The sequence below is a fragment of the Sycon ciliatum genome, chromosome 1 (genome assembly GCF_964019385.1).
Source record: "Sycon ciliatum chromosome 1, ocSycCili1.1, whole genome shotgun sequence".
Taxonomy (NCBI): Eukaryota; Metazoa; Porifera; class Calcarea; order Leucosolenida; family Sycettidae; genus Sycon; species Sycon ciliatum.
This window is the reverse complement of record NC_088643.1, coordinates 36830055-36845577: the sequence shown is the minus strand read 5'-3', so window position 1 is coordinate 36845577 and position 15523 is coordinate 36830055. Positions and strand designations below refer to the sequence as shown.

General features: G+C 48.1%; 2 protein-coding genes across 2 annotated transcripts in view; both read left to right on the top strand.

The window, feature by feature from the left end:
• The first annotated feature begins 644 nt into the window (after positions 1–644).
• LOC135823921 (rab3 GTPase-activating protein catalytic subunit-like) lies at positions 645–4810 on the top strand. The gene has a single exon (XM_065336804.1). It carries the CDS (start codon positions 829–831, stop codon positions 4090–4092), a length of 3264 nt encoding a protein of 1087 aa, XP_065192876.1. The 5' UTR covers positions 645–828; the 3' UTR covers positions 4093–4810.
• Positions 4811–5892: 1082 nt separating this feature from the next.
• The window catches only part of LOC135823912 (uncharacterized), a 33478-nt gene continuing 23847 nt past the window's right edge, over positions 5893–15523 (top strand). Inside the window, exons 1-9 of the mRNA XM_065336792.1 lie at positions 5893–6069; positions 8038–8118; positions 8884–9027; positions 9433–9954; positions 10120–10206; positions 11168–11569; positions 11821–12011; positions 13739–13867; positions 14713–15395. Of these exons, the coding sequence (XP_065192864.1) occupies positions 6067–6069; positions 8038–8118; positions 8884–9027; positions 9433–9954; positions 10120–10206; positions 11168–11569; positions 11821–12011; positions 13739–13867; positions 14713–15395 (2242 nt within the window). The 5' untranslated portion in view covers positions 5893–6066. The remainder of the gene's footprint in view (positions 6070–8037; positions 8119–8883; positions 9028–9432; positions 9955–10119; positions 10207–11167; positions 11570–11820; positions 12012–13738; positions 13868–14712; positions 15396–15523) is intronic.

Genomic DNA, 15523 nt, shown 5'->3' with positions numbered 1-15523 from the left:
GTCCTGTGTGATATCCACTTCAAAACATTTCAGAATACCCTCGGCATTCTCAGAAACAGAATACGTAGTTTTCTGCTTCTGCTTGGCTAGCGGAACACCGCCGACGCGACACAAAAGACCCAGTAATCGAACATGACGATCCATTCTATAGATCTACACGTAAAAACGGAAAAACAGCCAAAAAAGCGCAGGCTTCGTTTCGGTAGTTTAGGTTTCGTTCGGATCGAGTGAGGTGGCAATCGATCGAGAAAGACCTGAGGTCCGACGAGAAACTCACCAAACATGAAAAATAACTTCTGGAACACGAAGGGAAGGGTCTATCAAGAACGGAGATGCTACTCAATCGTGATGACGAGCGACATGAAGTTGTTTCAACAGATCGTGTCAGAACTCAGCTCAACCTTCACCGATCGTCTTCAAATTTTCTGGTGTGGTCTATCATGTTGTAGTCACTCACTGTATGTGGTTCTTGTTCTTCTTTCAGGCGTAGAACAGTCCTAGAAACGCAAGAATGTGACCCGTGTCAGCGAAAAATTGTTTCTGTGAAAATCAAAAATTCAAATTTCCAGGGAGAGTGCGTACGCTCGTACCCAGGACACTGTGGCCAGGATCAGGTCTATGATAACAGCAGTGACTGGTACATGGTTGTCTTCGTCTTACCAGTGGCATTGTTAGTCCCCGATTTTCTGCGACAGATTGCCGTGTCTTTGTCACAGTTTGTGTCTCATTACTTACTCTTTTACCTCATTTCAAGCAAATCAGGTTCCCTACAGATAATGTAATGAGAACGACCCTGCAGTGCTAGTGGTGTTCAGTTTGGAAAATGAAATGACGTTGTTCAAGCCAGAATCAGAGGTGTTCGAGATAACTGACTTTACGAATGCTACAGATTGGGAAAGCTTCACAACTAAGCTAGAGAATGTATTATATTTCCTTGGTGTTGGGAGCAAACGCCTGGATGAGAGCAGAGTAGATGCCTCCCCAGAATCAGCTGTTTCGTTCCACACAATCGTGCTGAGAGAACGCACTTTTTGTGTTTCCCTCATTGTTGCCAGTGGTAACACTGTTCGAAGTAAGCCCTTCACCGACGTTCAGCATGCTTTGAGTGATTACAACGATGACTACCCTGAGCGATCACACTGCTTGACGTATTGGTTTGGGTTGCAAAAGTTTATCATTCTTTCGCCGTCTGGTGACAAGTCATTCAGCGTGTCTGATACATCATTGGCCAACCAGCTGCTCAGCAGTCTGACCATTGCTGCAGGGCAGGCGCAATGCCATATACCACTGTTTGTACAAGTCCATCAGATAAGTCGAAATATGTACGACGGTGTGTGGCTGTCAGGGGATGGCATCCGCACGAACTTCTCTGTGCTGACACTTCCGAATGTGCCGAACCAGTACAACTATTTGTCCGGCCTGGGTGAGCTCTTCCATGGTGAGATGGGTGTATATAAGAATGTACAGTCGCCATTTGCGTCTCTTCGTTTCACATACCTGTTGCGTGAGTGGCCTGAGAATGTGCTGCACCGAGAAGTGGCAAATCTGTGCAGCCTGCCCGTAGGTGGTGGTGGTGATTGCCTTTCTTCCCTGCAGCTGTCAGTACGCTGGAGAAAAATCCGGGTTGATGAAGCATTTGACACTGCACACCACCGATCTCTTCATCCCAGCTCTGCAGGATGGTGGACGTTGCGTGCCATTCGGTATGACACCCCAACTGCAAACTCCAATTCTTCTTCATCTGCCGCAAGAACGTCTCAAAATGAGCTAGCTCAGTTGATGGCTGCCCTTTTGCATCTTTGCCAGCGGGAGGAGCGACTTAATCATCTCCTAGGTCGACATGCATTTCAGGAGGATGAGCCATCGGCAGAGCTTCAGCAGAATGTTCGTTCCGCATTGCACAGGATGACATCACCAGCAATGCGTGCTCCCACGTTGTCCTCACTTGTCCAGTCTGCAGTGGTTTCATCAGCTTTAGAAGACTCTCCGCTGGAGGACGTGGTAATTGACGAAATGATGCATGCTGTCTTTCCTGATATGACTAACAACAGCAGCAGCAATAACAGCCAAGTGAACGATGAAAGGCCAGTGGAGGAGGACAGTGAAGTGGATGTTGCCCCTCCTGAGAATTCGATTGATGCTGCACCGTCGCGTGTTCTATTCAAATCCTGCCCTTCTGACAGCTTGCTTGTACGCATTGCGTGCACTCTGTTGCGTGTTCATTTTGAATGTGGTGGCATCCGGTCACTTGCGTACGTGTGGCGGGAGTTTGTCCTGGAATTGCGACATCGCTATGAGCATGCCATTCCTCTGGTGGATATTCCGCGGGCAGCGGTGCCAGACATGCGCTATAGCTTACTGCAGCAAAAGCTACAGATGTTGCAATGTTGCATTGAACACAAGCGGAAAGTATCAGAGCAGAAGCAGCAGCCGCAGCAGCAACACCAAAGTGAGGCGTCTGGAGCATCAGCTAGTGAAGTTGAGGCAACACCAGCAGCTCAAGAACCTGAAGGCTGGGGTGATGCCGATCTAGATATGGGCTCACAATCTGATTCGGACAGTGATGAGTTCTATGAAGCTGTTGAGGAGCAAGAAAGTGCTGCTGCAACAAGAACCGCGGCGGTGGAGGCTGCCAATCAGAGTACTGCTGCAGTGGATGAAGCCACCGCCGCCGCCGCCGTTTATATGGGGACTAGCGCTCCAGAAGGCGTTCTATCTGTTGGTGATGAACTTCATCTGCTTGTGAGTGGCGCTCCACTCAACATTCCCATCACACAAGATGTCACTCCAATGACAGAGGACATGCTGGCTGAGCAACAGGCTATGCTTGCTGGCTTTGGAACATCAGACGTTGCACGGCAGCTTCGTGCTCGTATACAGAGTACTCAACTGCTTGCCGACATGGAAGCTTTCAAGGCAGCCAATCCTGGGTGCATACTGGGAGACTTTGTTCGTTGGTATTCTCCACGTGACTGGGTGGTAGACTCCACACCTATGACATCTAATGATACTGCTTCTTCATCTACAGCCAGCGATCCTGCCGATGGCGAATGGGACATTGTTAGTGAAGGTGATGTGCTGCAAGCCTCCACTACAGCCGAAGATGCACAAACAGGGACTGATGATGCCGACGACTCTGCAGCAATAGGTGGCAACAGCACTGAACAAAGTCGTAGTTGCCATTCTTCGCCAGGCGGTTTTCAAAGCGACGGTGAGCGTGATGATGCCGACGCTCACTGCACTGATAATGCTGTGGCTAGCGATAACACTGTCCTCTACACGGCTCCTGGTCACCTGAGTGTACGTATGTGTGACCCGTCTTCACTCTGGCATCAGACCTGGACTAGCGCTAGGTCCGTGCCAGCGCATCGTCAGCGGCGGCTGTTTGATGACACGCTTGAAGCAGAGAGGGTATTCCGCTTTCTGGAGGAGATGACGGTAGGCCAGTTGATGCTGCATGTTGCTCCGGTTATTGTTTGTCACGCTATAGATGGTGTTGATAGCCTAGCTGAGGCCGACTACAGTGCTGTTGGGCACTTGCTTGATATGGCTCGTGATAGTCTCGCCCGTGTCTTCACTGCATCAGTGGAATTCTTGCCACAGTTATCGGATGCTGTGCTTCATCTTGCGGATGCTGAGTCCAAAGCCATGTGTGCGCACTCGTTGCGGCTGGCACTAGAGTGGGGCTACGCACAGTATTCTGCATGTCACGATGATACAGCTCTGCCACTCAATGTGAGTCAACTCAAACTGTGGATCGATGATCTGCTCAGTGGCATGTCTGTTGTGATGATGATCAGGCCGCGACGGCCGTACCTACCTCCACTGGAGTGTGCTTTGCGTGGATTGCTCACATCGCAAGCACATTCAGAACGTAGAGCTGCAACATCACTCGGAGCAGCAGCTGAGCCAGAGGAGTCTATGAAGTATACTGTATTCCCAGCTGCCACAGCACGTGAATTCATTCTGCGAGACACTCACCCGTTGCCGGGAGTGCGTTCTCGCCCCACTGCACACCGCTTGTTTGCCGCCATCACACCAAAAGAGTTCCGCTTGGCAAGTGCGTTCTCCACAGACATGACCTATCTGTGAGTTCCATCTTCCAGCTTGATGTGTTCATGAGATGGCAGTGATCCCAACAACACTGCTGAAATGTACATGACATTGTACATTATCAAAAGTAAGCATAACAAAAAACATGTATATGTGGTGGTGTTTGTTTCCAGGGCGTGCAGGCGTGCTCTGTGTGTCCTTATTTCCGTTTTTTATTCGCTTCAATGTCTCAGTACAGGTTTATATTTCCTGGTTTGCTTGAATTAGTAGCAGGATAGCAGCATGCTGCTCTACACAATGTACATACTACACACATGTACTTATAATGATATGTCTTTTGGTACGTCTGTAAACGCTGTGATTGCTCATACATCAAGTATCAGTATAGCAACACCGTACTCGTTACACTTCTCTCTTATTTTCGTTTATTGATATCATTATGAGCGCTCTGTACTGGTACGGTCTGCCTCAATAGTTTCCCGCGCTGCGCTTGTTTCAAATCTTTATTCTCACAATAGCCAGTGGCCAATAAGAGATTGTTGTTGTTGTAGTCGTCATCGTTGCCCCTGTCCGCTTTGCACATTTGCGTAAACTGCCCTGCTGATATTGTTGTGCATGTTCTACTTGCAGCATTTCAACTTTCTTTTTAACCCCGACTTGCCAAATTGTTTTCACTTGTGTGTTTGGAGCTTGGAATTCAGCTCTGGTTATCAAACGTGTTAAACAAAATTTAATGGCTCACAGTGGTGTTCGAATACCCGGATACTGTGTATCGTGTGGTGGACAAGCTGGTCTCTGTTTTGTGTACAAAAATTAATATGATAGGCTACCTAGTACTGTGTGTGGTGGCTAAGGGACATCAGTCTAGAGGCAAAACTGGTTAGGGGTTACCCCCTCCATTCTCCTTCCCTGAAGTGAAGCTAGCTTATTATTATTGTGGTTTCTGTCAGACTTCACATGTCTAAGTCTGGCTGACCAGCCCGCGGCCCGCTGCCCGGGCTGGAGTTGCACATTATAATCACCCCCGCCCCGCCCCTCACTGTCCTGCTTCGGGGGGGGGTCCCACCCTACTTCCCCTGCACAACAAATGTCCGGAGCTGCGCTGAGTCATGAGCGTTCTCAACGAACTGGGCATGGGATGAGCTGTATGTATCACATGGTGCCAAGACGAGAGTACCGGTAATAATAAATTACTATTTATCTCCCATACTCTTCCCTCTTGACCAGGGAGTCGTCAAATACGCAGGGGCGTGCTCGGCCCCCCAACTAGGGGGGTGCACGGGAGCCGAGGGGAGCCCCCCCCCCCCTGCAATTTTCTGCAATTTGTTTGCAACCTTTCTTGAATTTTAGAGCATATTTGCATACATTACAATTGCAATTACCCAGATTGAAAATTGTTGGGGGGTGCACGTGCCCCCCGTGCCCATCGCCGAGCACGCGCCTGAATACGTGACTGTACTATAATCATGACGACTCCCTGCTCTTGACTGTACTTTTGAAACTCCCTACAAGACTAGAGTGTAGATCAGGGAGTCGACCCAAACCACTGGTTTGGGTACGACTCCCATGATAATTTATGGTGTAGAAGTTCTTTCTTGCCTCTTTTCTGTCTTGTCTGTCTCAAGTTGTCTTGACTTGACTTGAGTCTTGTCTTGGTCTTGATCAGGGAGTCGTAAAATACCGGTATTTTACGACTCTCTTTATGCTGAAAAAGTGAAAATGCATGATGACGCAAGTGGTCGTTTTTGGCGCACTTGTCCACACGGGACCACAGTGATTTGACATGTTCAAAAAGAAGTAGACTCAGCAGCTAGCAGATATGTCAACACGTATTCGGGAGTAAAAATCCACTTGATCAGTATTTTGTTGAGTGACGGCAATACTATGCCAATAGTTCTGATTACCCATTGATTTACACCTTGCTCTGCACAGCTGACTAAGCTTGCTATGGCCGTGGACTAGACGATATTCTGTAGATGGTGGCGGCTTGCTACTAGTTAGTCCCGATAGATTATGGTGAGTCGTCTAACATTGCCTGAAATCATAGAAATCTTATGATTTGTTGTTATCGAGAACGTGAGTCCATCATTTTGGAAGTACGCGATGCAGCGAATGAGAGATATTCACGTTCAAGATTGGTATTATGGGCTAGCATTTACGCCCTGTGGGGCTCTACTTGGCTATACGAATCACACACAAGAGTATGGAATAGTGATTTTGGTAGATCATGCACGTTTAATTCGGGAAAGCAGTTTGGAAAAGTCACAAAAATGTCAGACCTGTACGGCTGTAGCTCCAGGTTTGAAGCCATATCAAGAAACATGACTGGGAAGCGGAGGTGCCATCCCTACCTTTCTCACATGCTCATACATGCGTTTGCATGTGCGCGTACCCCCCCCCCCCCCCCCCATACACATCCAATGACACTAAAAAAATCTACTTTAGGCGAGACCAAAAGAATAGAGATTCCCGGGCCCTCCCGCACCAAAATCGAGCCAAAGCCAATTTTTTTTTTTGAACAGTTCATACATGTACAGTACTGATCGTGTGAGTAGATCTGTGACGTGGAGTCACACAAACCCGGGCTTGTACGACTCCCTGATGTACAGATCAGGGCCATCGTTGGCCGAAATATAGAAAAATTGAACGGGTAAACCGCGTACCTGTTGTCTGTAAACAAATTGAATAAAAATTACCGGAAAATCCTGTAAAAAAAGTTCAACATGGCATGTGCATGTACATACACGGGAAAAAAATAAAAAATTTAATTCGCCCGCCCGCACCAATTTCACATGGGTCCTGCGCGGGAATCTCGATTTTATTTTGGTCTCGCCTTAGTAACCAAAGTACTGTTCTGCGTTCAACTTTTGGCATACCAGTACCTGTACTAGTATTCCAATACTACAGTCGACTCTCACATAACGAACACCGTTGTGCAGGAGAATTAGTTCTTTATAGCCGAAATTCTTTATCAGTAGCCGAAATGCATCCACACCATACAAGCAACAAGTCATGAACATTAGGCGGTTTACAGTAGCCGAAATGCATCCACACCATACAAGCAACACGTTATGACTGGCATGTGGCCCATGGCAGTATGATTGCACCTAGTTTACATGCAGACCTATACCTGGTTCGCTATATCACGAAATTCGCTATACTCGAGTTCGTTACAAGTGAAGTAGACTGTAAGTGGAGTAGACTGTAAGTGGAGTAGACTGTAAGTGGAGTAGACTGTAAGTGGAGTAGACTGTAAGTGGAGTAGACTGTAAGTGGAGTAGACTGTAAGTGGAGTAGACTGTAAGTGGAGTAGACTGTAAGTGGAGTAGACTGTATTACTAGTACTAGTATTGACACTCCTGACTGCCTATGTAAGGTCCTATTTTGTATGTGTTTTTTTTTCGGGGGGGGGGGGGGGGGGGGGGTGCTGCTTACCAGTACAGTATAGGATCATGGATGTTCATGTAACGCTCGCTCACTTGAAGTTGAGAAATTCCATTTGTATAAGCGTCAGCATTTTCCTGATATGTGTTCTGTTTCGTTTGCACTTGACATGCATTGTGTAGATGTGCATAAAACAGAGGTACGTCACTGTACTTCACTCTTTCTAGCTAACAACCCAGCTTGTCATCTCTTGTGCCTGCTGCATGTATTGACACTAGTTCAGTGGTGCTCAATGAATTCCAATCACGTGAATCAAGTCTGCGCCCTGCGCCAGTTCACATATCCCAGTGTTGGAAGGTCTAGGGCTGCGCAGCGCCCGATGTGCCATTGATTCGCTTGATTGGATTTCAAAATATGTAATGATGCTCTCTCTCTCTCTCTCTCTCTCTCTCTCTCTCTCTCTCTCTCTCTCTCTCTCTCTCTCTCTCTCTCTCTCTCTCTCTCTCTCTCTCTCTCTCTCTCTCTCTCTCTCTCTCTCTCTCTCTCTCTCTCTCTCTCTCTCTCTCTCTCTCTCTCTCTCTCTCGTCTTGTCTTTGCTAGGCTCTGACACGGGGTCAAGATGCTCCTTTGTCGAATGGTGGCCAGTCGCCAGAGCAGGCTTTGGCAGCTTCTTTGCATAATGTAAGTTTTCCATGATGCCTGCTGTTTCTCCAAAAGCAAATGCGTCCATGAGTAGTTCCCCCTGTGTGTGTGTGTGTGTGTGTTTGTGTGTGTGTGTGTGTGTGTGTGTGTGTGTGTGTGTGTGTGTGTGTGTGTGTCTCATATGGTGCAGTGGTATGTGCAGCGATTTCCAATCGATAGGCTGCGGGTTCGATTCCCGGCGATTATGGTCACACACGTCTTTCTTCTCTTTCTCAGACTCCTCCTGACTTTTCTTTCATTCTCCTAGGTGGTTACCAACAGCCAGTGCATGCTGGAGTATGTGGTGTGATGTGTGTGTGTGTGAAAAAATGAAAAAGACCAAAAAGTAGGGATTCACTGGCCAGAAAAAGCCACTCCATAACTGTGTGGTGTAGACCAGGCTGAATAGTGGCGGTCAATTCTTCAGCCTTGCAAGCTGTTGAGTGGTGCAATCCCAGCACAAGCTGCTATGGCTTCTGCTGTAGCATCGCTATCATCACCTCTGGCGATTGGCGTCAAATGGTGTGTGTGTGTATGTGTGCGTGTATGTGTGCGTGTGCGCGTGGGTGTGTGGGTGTGGGTGTGTGCGTCCAATGGTCCAATGGTGTGTGTGTGTGTCCGTGTGTGTGCGGGCGTGTGTGTGTGTGTGTGTGTGTGTGTGTGTGTGTGTGTGTATGTGTGTGTGTGTGTGTGTGTGTGTGTGTGTGTGTGTGTGTGTGTGTGTGTGTGTGTGTGTGTGTGTGTGTGTGCGTTCTCTATGACAAGACTCTGGCTGTCAAGACGAAGCACATTGATAGTCTGGTTGCTCACGTCCGTGACCTGCGAGCAAAGCTCAACCACCAGTCAGAAGAAATGGCTGCATTCAGTTCAGGCACGCAGGAGCGTGAGAATATCCTCAGGCAACAGAATGTAAGTTTGATAACCCCCTGTCGGCCATTATGAGTGTACTTGTGAAATTATCTATCTTCTTGGTGTTTCTGCTTTCTCATGGGGGGAGTACATGTATGTGTATACCGTAGTGCCTTGTCTCATTTAGAAGCCTATTTTGAATACAAGCCTGGTTTTCCAGATGCACTGTCGGCACATAAGCCTGGTTTCAGTGCTGACATACATAGAAATACCTGTCTTGTATAGAAGCCTGTCTCATGTAGAAGCCTGCAAAATCCCCCCCCCCCCCCCCATAAAAAAAGATGTCGCATAAGCCGCAGCTTTTATACACGACTTTACGGTAGTTTTCAAGAGATCCCCTTTCGGCAACAGGATTGCGAGATAATGTTGCTTCATTTTGATCTGCTGTTTCTGTCTTACTGCCAGGCCCAGCTCTCGCAGCAAGTTCTGAAACTGGAGCGCACCGTTGCACAGCAGGAGAAGTCTGGCCGGGAGCTAACGAAGCGTGCTGAGAACTACTGTGGCATGGCGGCCGAGAAACAAGGACAGCTGGATCAATGCGCAGCTTTGCAGCAGCGGCGTGAGGAGGAGTCGCGCAATGCCCTGGATGCACTGCACTATCAACTGAATGTCCTGCGCGATGGCAAGAGCAAGACTGTCCACGGCCTGCACAGGAAACTCAAACAGGTGGAGTCCAGAGCTGAGCAATCTGAGCAGCAACTTGCTGCAGTGCAAGATGACCGTGATGCATGGATAGAAAAGGCCAAGGCTATGGAGCAGAGTGTGCACACCGAACAGCAGCATGTTGCTCAGTTGAGAAGCGAAATGCAAACTGTCCATGACAACTGTAAGAAGCTACACCACACAGTAGAGAAGTTGGAGGATACCAATCATCAGCTCGAAAATACTGTCCAGGAGAGAGGTCGTGATCTGTCTGAACTGCGTCAGGTAGGGCACTGTGAAAGTGTGTGTGGGGGGGGGGGGGGGGGTGTAGGCTTATGTCTGTAACTCTCTGTAACTCTCTCTCTCTCTCTCTCTCTCTCTCTCTCTCTCTCTCTCTCTCTCTCTCTCTCTCGTGTGTGTGTGTGTGGTGCAATGCTTGTAATATTGTAGACCAATGAGAGTCTGAGGGATCGATGCCATCAACTGGAAGAGCAGCAGCTAGAAGCCAACCGTGAAGCAGCTCAGCGTTTGAATGAGGCAAGGGACCATTCTGTATGCTTTTGTTCGGAATGAGGCAAGGAACCATTCTGTACGCTTTTGTTCGGAATGAGACAAGGGATCATTCTGTATGCTTTTGTTCTGGCAACGGTGTTGCTGCTGTTGTTGCTGTTACTCTTGTTTTGGTGTGATTTTGTGTTTTCTGCTGAGCCTAGCAATTGACCCATAAAATTTGGGTAGCTGCCAGTGCACTTTTTAAAAGGGAGAATGACGTAGTGGAGAACAAGGGAATGCTTTGAGACGTTTTGTGTTGTTCTATGCTTTGCACAACATTTGACCAGGTGTTTGTGCATACTTGTATACAGTTGAATTTGCATGACACTGTCCTCCAGCAAAATCTCTAAAAGATCATGTCTTTGGTTGTGCATTTACCACCATATGAATCAACCAGTGTGAAAACAGCTAGAGCAACGGCACCAGCACTAGGCAGCAGCAGTGCAAGATACATCAAAGTGTCAAAATGTGAAAGGTGAAAACTAAAATGTTCGTGTGATTTCCAGCAAGTAATGGTTATTAACGACGGATGTGCACAGCAAAATTCGTGGGACAGTGTGAGTGTGCATTTGACACTTCGGTGTAACTTGCACTACTGCTCGTGCTATTGTTCTAGCTATTTTCACACTCTTCCACATTATAGTTTCTTGTATTCTACTGTTTATCCTTCTGTTGATGGGAACCACTGATGACAGTCACATCACCTTATTCTGGCAAGGTGTTTAATAATGGATGCACGGGTGTGTGTGTGTCTGTGTGTCTGTTTCTGTGCATGTGTGTGTATGTGTGTGTGTGTGTGTGTGCATGTGTTTGTGTGTGTGTGTGTGCGTGCATGCGTGTGTGTGTGTGTGTGTGTGTGTGTGTGTGTGTGTGTGTGTGCATGCATGCGTGTGGTATGTGTGTGCGTGCGCGTGTGTGCGTATGTGTGTGTGTGTTTGCTATTCAGGTTTCTGTTAGTGTTAAGCGTGTTGTTCAGGAGTGTGAGAACCTACGTACAGATCTCACCAGTACACACAAGGCACTGTCCGAGTCACATCGGCGCGAGACCTCTGCCAGAGACCAGCTGGATGAAGCTAATGAACGTTTGAACTGCAAGTCTGCAGAGTGTGACAAGTTGAGCTCATCGCTTGACACCACCATGCAGGATTTACAAGAGTTGCGCAATGGTCATCATGCCCATCAAACCGAGACTGCTATGTACCAAACACTGCTCAAAGACCAGAGTGAGCTGCTGTCGACAGTGCGCAGGGTGGCAGAGGAGGAAGCTGTGCGCTATCAGAAAGTGCAGCAGCATCTGGAACAGGAGTTGAAGGTCGAGAAGGACAGGAATGCATCGTTTTCTCAACAGGTTATTGCTTGTGTAGTTGCAAAGAACCGAAGAAGTACTGTGCTTGTTCCAGTATGTTCGTTATTTAGAGCGCTGTATGCAACTTGTTCATTTGTAGGTTTGGCAATGCCTACACGTACCGGTATTCCTGCAGTACTGCTGTATTGTTTTGCTTTGCCCAACACGGTGTTGACTGGTTGATTTTCTAGTGGACCTTCCCATGCTTGCTGCCCATGACGTGTTCTCCCTGTGTTTTCTTGTCTGCTTGTTAGGTGATGGAATTGAAAGGCTCTATTTCAAAGTACCAGGGTGGCCGGTCTCTGGCTGATGCATCTCTTGATTCTGGCTTGGCTGCTAGCACCCTCTCTCTGGCCACGGCTGCTGCGAAGATGGCTAACTCCAGTGGCTCAGCGTCCGAAGTGATCACCAACCTGCAGCAAGAAGCCGAGTTGCTGGACATTAGGTGAGTACTAGTATGCACGTACTGCTCACTACCGGGTACATTGTGCATACAGGGCTGTATTGTGGGCTTGCTGTGTGTTGGTTACTGTGTCCCCTTACCAACGTCACTACTGCAACAGTCAATGACATATCGTGCTCCCGCTTTAATCCAGGACTTTATAGGCCAGGACCGTCCATAAATCAGCATTATTTTAGCAACCCAAAGCCCTATTCATGCTCACTGCAACAGCAAATCAAATTTGTTAATCCAGCACCTTCCCTAATGCATAATGCAGCCAGATCTATGTGGCACAATGGGGCCATAGTACAGTGCAACCTGTCTAAGGCCACCTCTCAAGGGACGAGAACAAGTGGTCGCCGTGGCCAGGTGGTCTTCTTATACAGGTTCAGTGGGTCACGTGACCATATCCACATGTGATACATCATTTTTGATCAGTGTATCACAGTGCACTCACCTATGCTACTCTAGCACGACTCGTGTGCCTGCGGTCTTCAGACCTGCCAAGTGTTGTGGATGCACCATGCACATCTACACTTCCTGCACTGATCTGTACATCTACCATGCATGGTGCACCATGCAATGCATACATTTACATGTACTAGCACTGTGCAACGCGGTCGCGGGTGGGTGGTCGTCGGTCGCGTTGAGCGAGTGGCCGCCTTATCCGAGCTGTTTTGAATGTGAATGCGTCCGTGACAAGGAAACGTGGTCGCCATATCCGAGTGGTCACCATCACAGGTTTTACTGTACATATGTAGCCGGGCTGTTTTGCAACATAAGCAAATGCAAGCATCGAAATGATTGTATAGTATGCAGTGTAAGCCTGTGTTTGTACATTTATGCAATGGGATGGTTATCCACCTAACCAAGAGTAGATAAACAAGAGTGTGCAACTCCGGATCTCTTCTGCACAATCTGCAGATACCCCCGCCTGCGGCGGATTTTTTTGTTGACGTCACCTTTTTTCAGAAGAACGCGCATTTTGCCCCAGAGCAGTGTGAGAGCACGTGCTGGGCACCGACTTTGTCATGTAAAGCCCGGCCAAGTGCACGAGGCAAAACTTTCCAAAAGACTCGCAGCGCGTGCATCGTCGAAAAGATTACGTCAACAAAAAATTCCGCCGCGGGCCAACCCATCCCGGAGTTGCACACTCTTGTTTATCTACTCTTGACCTAACTGATGGCTGTTCATCCCAACTGGTAATGTTTGTAGTGGGTTAAGTAGAAATATGTACAGTAAACTGCCCAGATGCATGCAGGTTGGGACCGAGCACTGTCTGTAACTCACAACTTACATGTACATACTTACAGCATACAAGTAAAGAATTTATGCCAATCAATATGGCTGTTTTGTGGCCGTTTTTCGTTGACAAGCCATTTTTGTGACTCTAAATGGGTCAGAAAGTTGCCGGGTAGACGGACTTGCCCGGATTAGGGACGTCCGGATCTGGGGAGTTTTACTGTACTGTCCCATCAATCTCTAGAGTGCGCACGTGCGTGCGTGTGTGTGTGTATGTACATGTGTGTGCACTCCATGTGTATATTGTGATTCGGTGACCTTATCAAGTCTACAGTATGTGTGCACTCCATGTGTGGATTGTGATTCGGTGACCTTATCAAGTCTACAGTACTACAAGTACAATGTACATGGCTGTCAAGTTGTCAACTGATGTATGTATTGTGCGGTCTAACGTTTTGTCCCCATCGTTCACTACGGTGGTCTGCTAGGTTGACTGAGGAAATGGAGAAGCATGTGGTCACGCTACGCAGGTTACATGATGTTGAGGAGGAGAACAATCGCCTGTGTGTGCTAGTGGCTGGTTCACCTGTCAAAGAAAAGCTTTACCGGAGGCAACGGTAGGTGAAAGCTGGAATGTCAGATCTTGACCAGTGATTATGCTAACAGAGATATAGGATGATCCATGTATGGGTGTCTGAGTGTCTGGATGCTCGTTTAGCTTGTAATGCCTTTACCAGGGTTGTCATCAGGTAGTAAGGTACGCGTGCTACCCGTAATTAGAGCAGGTATTTGGGTAGAAGTTTGCTCCTGGGTACCCGATCGGGTAGTTGGAGTACGGTGCTTTCGCATTGGTGCAGTAGAATGCACGGCTACGTGCTTACTGTACACTTCCTATGTAGCGCAAGTGCACACTCACTGTACAAACTACATGTATGTCGAAAAAATACCCGATAGGGTACCCGTGCTACCCGGATAGAAATACCCGAACTCGTTACCTGATCAAACCCCTACCCATTACAGCCCTATTTTTTACTGTGATCCAGCGTTCTACTAGTGCTGTAGGGCAAGCTGTAACGTTTCTGCACACGGTGATAGATGATGTAATCATGCAGTAGGTATGCCTACTACAACAATTGTTGTATGCAAATATTCTTGGAGTACTGTTAGAATGAAAATAAACTCCCTGCCTTACACTAAAATTGGTATTGCTTTGAAGTAGATTTCAGTTGGGAGTGAAACGAACTGGCATATCATGCCCTCCCCCCCCCCCCCCCCCCCCCCCCTCTAGTTGTAGTAGGTGGTGCTTGTTTGCCAATATTGGTACGTGTATTTCAAGTGGTTTTGTTGTCAGTTTACAGCTGTTGTTTGTCTAGAAAACTACTATGCCCATGCTGTGTCGAACTGGACTTTGTTTTGCTTTTCTTTGTCCTGGGTTCCTGCCACTGTACTTGTGTTATTGCAGTGGTCTTGTATCCAATGCTAGTCAATCACCTGCTGCAGGTTCCACTGGCTCTCCAAGGCATGCTGAGACTGGCCAGTGCTCTGTGTCTGCATCACCTGTGACATCACACCAACATCAGCCTCACCACTACAGCCCCTGCACGACCAGCGCAAGTAGCCCAACACCATCACTGGCTACGTCACCCCTGCGGACAAAGAGTAGTGCCAGCAGCATGAACAGCAGCATGCTGCAGCTTACTCCAGAACGAGAGGGGCAACAACACTCTCACCAACAACATCCTCCACAACACTCTCACCAACAACAAGACCTCATCAGCCTTAGCTCTCCACTCGTGAATGGTCTGGATGCATCATTGCTGCAGGGTCCATCCACAGATATTAGCTTTGTCTCACAGCCGACCAGTCCTGCTACAAGAAGAACCACCAACCATGCACAGAGCAGCAGCGCTGTAATAGCAGTAGCAACGTCTCTACCAGCCACACCAGTTCAAACCCATTGCCACACAGCCACACCAGTTCAAACCCATTGCCACACAGCACCTGCAGCAGCAGCAGCATCAACGGCAGCAGATAGGCGTGCCTGGACCAGTCCAGCTCGCAAGTCAGCCGTTCCATCTGATGCTTCTCTACTTGCTCAGTCACTTGTCCGCCGCGCACTCTTCCAAGACTTGCCCGGGACTCAACGTATGATATAACATCATATTTGCACTACCGAATAGGAAGATTTCCCACCCACTCGTCCATACATAGTACTTGGCCACTGGACCCTGGTGTTGCCAGCTAGACCATGCCGAATGTTGGGAAGTTATAGA